This window comes from Propithecus coquereli, unplaced genomic scaffold (genome assembly GCF_000956105.1).
Source record: "Propithecus coquereli isolate 6110/MARCELLA unplaced genomic scaffold, Pcoq_1.0 Scaffold105, whole genome shotgun sequence".
Lineage (NCBI taxonomy): Eukaryota > Metazoa > Chordata > Mammalia > Primates > Indriidae > Propithecus > Propithecus coquereli.
Window position 1 is genome coordinate 835,086 of NW_012134414.1, and position 4,642 is coordinate 839,727.

The window sequence follows — 4,642 nt, forward strand, 5'->3', positions numbered from 1 at the left end:
TTCTATTATTTTATTTTGATTCTTTCTTAGAGTTTCCATCTCTCCACTAGCATTACTCGTTTTTTATTGCATGTTGTCTACCTTTTCCATTAGAGCCCTTAGCATATTGATCAAAATTGTCTTACAGTTTTGATCTGATAATTCCAACATCTCTGCCATATCTCAGCCTGGATCTGGTGTCTGCTCTGTATTTACACACTCCGCTTTTTGTCTTTTAACATCTTGTAATTTTTTTGTTGAAAACCAAGCAATGATGTATTGTGTACAAGATAACCAGGTATTCATTCATGTGGAGGTTTCTTCTCTTGGGCTTCTCCTATGGTATGTTGTGATTCTTAATATCTGCTTATCTCTGTATTCGGAATTCCTGGATATTAAAGCTGAATCTGGATCATACAGCTATTCCATTAAAGAAAATCCTTGGCTAATGAAGCCGCCTAGTACAATACATAGTTCACAGGGTTAACATAATAGTTTTTTTGTTTCTGAGACAGTGTTCTGCTTTATTACCCTAGGCTGCAGTGGCAAGATCATAGCTCACTGCAGCCTTGAACTCTTGGGCTCAAGCAATCCTCCTCCCTCAGCCTCCCGAGTAGCTGGGACTACAGGCGTGTACCACTATTCCCGGCTAATTTTTCCTTTTTTTTTTTGTGGAGATGGGGTCTCTCTCTTGCTCAGGCTTGTCTCAAACTCCTGGCCTCAAGTGATCCTCCTGCCTTGGCCTCCCATAATGCTAGGATTATAGGCATGAGCCGCAGTGCCCACCCTTTTGTAACTACTCTGTAGGGTGACTTTGGCAAATGTGACTAACAACCATTTACCTGAAGATTTTAGCATCCAATGGTTGTCCATGTCTGAAATCATTATTACACTGAGGACTGCAAAATGTTATCAGTCCTTATTCATTTATTAGCTGTCATTCTACTAGTACAAAGAACTTTCCCCTCTTTGCTTTCTGAGTATCATTATGGCCTCATGTTAAAAATATTTTTAAGTTAACTTATTTTTTAATTTTAAAACTTGCTTTTAAATTTAACTTAGCTTTGTGCTATGACCAATTAATATTATTATGATGCATTAAAAGTACTCTTGAGGCCAGGAGTTCAAGGTCATCCTGGGCAACATAGCGAGATCCCATCTCTATGGAAAAAAATAATCTTGGGTTTAATTAGTTCATGCTTTATTTAAAATTGTTGCATTATATGAGTAATTAGCTTATACTGAAGTTTTCAAAGTTATGATTTTTTTTCTCTGTTGTGTCAGTAGTTATTGTCTCTTCTAGATTCTGTATTTTGTTTACTTGATTTTTCGCTTGTTTTCTTGTTCGGTTTTGTTAGAGATTTATTCATCTTATTAATATTTCCAAAGAACAGTATCTAAGCAGGATTCTTTAGGAAGCTGACTTTGATGCAGAGTGTAGAATACAGAAGGTTGGGAGTGTGTGTCTTTGGGGTTGACACCTGGAGAAAGGAGGAGAGAAAGCAGGGTTGGGAGAAGGAGAGTCAGACTGTCATGCAAGCCTGGATCACAGCCTTGGGCCACTACTGGGGAAAGTTCTGGGCCTACAACATCAGGGTTGGCCTGCCTTGGATCAAATAGCTGTGCCTTATACCCTAGCCTAGTCAGTTAGTGGCCTGCTCAGGGCAGGCCGTGACTTTGGACAATGGCACTCTTCTGCAACTTAGGGGCTCTCCCAGGGCCTGGCAGCTGGAGGCCATCCCCTAACTCCACTCAGGTCCAAGTCCACTACAACTGACTTCTAGTTTTGATTACTCTCCACCTTGCCGTTTCGTCTTCTATTTCCTTAATTTTTTTTACTATCTTTTTCCTTCCTTTTTGTTTTTTTAGATTTATTCAGTTCTTTTCCCAGCTTCTTGCCTCATTTATATTCATTTCTTCTGTTTTCTGATCAATATTTTTAAAGCTAGAAGTTTCCTCATAAGAACTGCTTTAGCTGCATACATATAATCTGAGACTCTACACTTTAATTCTGGGAAGTTCTCAGTCATTACTTATTCAAAACATTTTTCCCCTATAGGTTACCTTTTCTTCTTCCAGGGCTTTTATTAAATATTGTTAACTTTCTTCCTTCATAGATCTTACTTTAATAGTTTTAGCTTAGCTTTGGGTCTGGAAGATCAAGAATTCTAAGGCATCTGCCAGACGGAAGGAGTCCTGAACAGGGAGTTCCTAGGTTCTTCCCTCTCTTCTGTCGGAACAACCGTGTAAATGCCCAGAGTAAGCTTATGCTACTAAGAAAGGCAGTAATTCTGTTCCTCAGCAAGTCAGCAGCATCCCCACCACCTCCAGGATCACCCAAACGGGGAGAAAAGCCAGTACATACTGTCATTAACTCTGTCTCAGCTGTTGTCTCTGACTGTTATATCTAATCCTCCAGTAGAATAAATGACTTCAGTTTTTGTATTCTCTCCAAATGCTTCTATTTCATACTTTTTTTTTTTTTAACCTAGCTGCCCATAATTTCTCATATTTCTTCTCAGCTCTGTGCAAGGAGGGAAGGAGAGTGGATAAGGAAGATGTTATGGTCTCAAGTAAGCACTTAATCTCACCCTTTACACTTTTATTGCTTACATTGAGAACTCTGCAAGCTGAGAATGTGTGTGTGTGTGACCTGCAGTATATTTTGTAGAGTTAAAATGAGCCTGTCCTGAATTCAGGCTATTGATGGCTAATGGCACAGTTGCCAATAGTCAGTCTATTTTAGAGTGACCCAAGCTAGCAGGGAGAATAGAACAAAAAGACCAAATGTCACTTGGAAGCCTTCCCAGTAGAGTGCTAAATTGGGCTCTCAGGTCAAAACAGAGTTAGAGCAAAGTGCTATAACATCTGTCTTCTACAAGTGTAACTAATGAGTAGTCTTCTAGTGTAAGAATTGCTTGCCTAAATATTAATACTCTAGCAGGAAGACCAGCACAGGATTTAAAAACATGGTATCATCAGTCTTTGAAATAACTAAGAAGGAGCCTAATTCAATAAAAAAGAAAATCGGTTCTGCCTATAAAGCCAATCCTGCTTCCTTCCTTTCTACAGGTGTTATTTATTGTCTAATATTTCAGCCTGCCACTCTTTCTTCATTAAAAGTTCTATTTGTTTCATTTTTTTCCTATTGTAGTGCACAAAACCTTATCTCTTTTGACCTTATAATCAATGTGTATAGCTAGATGCTCTTAATTTGAATATACGCTTTTATATTTGCTTCTAGGTATTAGAGAAAGGTGGATCTACTTTGCGAACATGAAACCTAATATGAAGGAATGGAAAAGAGATCATGTGAAGGAATCTTTGATCTACAAACCAGAATCAGTGATTAGGACTCCAGTGAAGATGGTTGACTGGGTCACAGCCTCATCAAAAGAGACTCTTTGGGGCCTGCAAAGCCTCTAAAATAAAGTCATTGCAATTGATTTTTGTATTTGTTCGTTCAGTGTGCGTTAAGGGTCTTTTAAGGACTCAGACTTTGTGTTTATTTCTGATGGTACAGACTGACGGGAATACTCCCCATGCTGACGTTCTGGTTGGGGACACAGACAGATGAGAGGCAACATTGCAGACAGGACAGATGAGGGATAGGTGCCTAACTCAAGCATGGAAGGGACAAAACTAGATGCATCTGTCTAGACTTAATCCTAGAAACCACAATGAAAAGAATTAAAATGGTTTACGTCAATTAGTGATTTCTATGTGCCAGGGCTGTGTTAGGAGCTCACTATAAGTTGGTGAAAAAAATAGACATGGACCCTGCACTTTTATAGCTTAGGGTGTGGTAGGGAAGCCTGATATTATACAAGGTACAAAGGGAGATTCAACTTCTACAAAGACCAGCGGCCAAAAAGAGTCAGTACTAGAGGGGATCTTTTATTATGTGTTAGGGAAAGGCTTTCTAAATTAGTCATATCTGTACCCAAAGAAAAAACAGCCATTGGAAAAACTGACTCAGGGAGACTAATAATTTGCCCTGCGACCCAGAGTTCAAATCAAGTTGACCTGACTCCAAAAATCATAATTTCTCTTTGATTGTACAACATTTTCCCAGAAAGTGATTTTTAAAAATTTTTTATATTTTTTGTAGAGTTGGGGTGTCACTGTGTTGCCCAGGCTGGTCTCAAACTCCTGGCCTCAAGTGATCCTCTCACTTTGGCCTCTTAAAGTGCTGGGATTACAGGCACAAGCCACAACACCTGGCCACTCTATCTTAAATCTGGCACATAGTAAGGCACTTAGTGAATTATTATTAAATCAATGCATCTGAAATATTTAGCTTTTTATAGGTGAGAAAGTAGAACATTAAAGGCAATATAACAATCATGTTCTAGAAGGAGGAAGAGGGCTACTTTCAAATCTGTGAAAAATATACTGCACAATTTGAGTTAGGCAGAAAATAAATCAATGGGGATATTAGTGAAAGAATTAGAGATAAATATTTACATCATTAGGGTTATGTTGGAGAGAATATATTATACAAAATAGCACTAAAAATAAGCATTGCAAGAAGATCAAAATAAAATTTAAAGATGAGAAAATTTTTCATAATCAACTGTTTGAGGGTTGGGAGTGTGTATGTGCATGGGTACACACAAAAGTGATAGATCAACGTAATTTAAAATTTTTTTTTTTTTTTTTT

The 4,642-nt window shown here is 38.2% G+C and overlaps 1 protein-coding gene across 1 annotated transcript in view; it reads left to right on the top strand.

Annotated features, from left to right (window-relative positions):
• DPPA2 (developmental pluripotency associated 2) overlaps positions 1 to 3,405 on the top strand; it is a 16,877-nt gene extending 13,472 nt beyond the window's left edge. The window contains exon 5 of the mRNA XM_012645891.1: positions 3,224 to 3,405. Coding sequence (XP_012501345.1) covers positions 3,224 to 3,405 — 182 coding nt within the window. The remainder of the gene's footprint in view (positions 1 to 3,223) is intronic.
• The last annotated feature ends 1,237 nt before the right edge of the window (positions 3,406 to 4,642 follow it).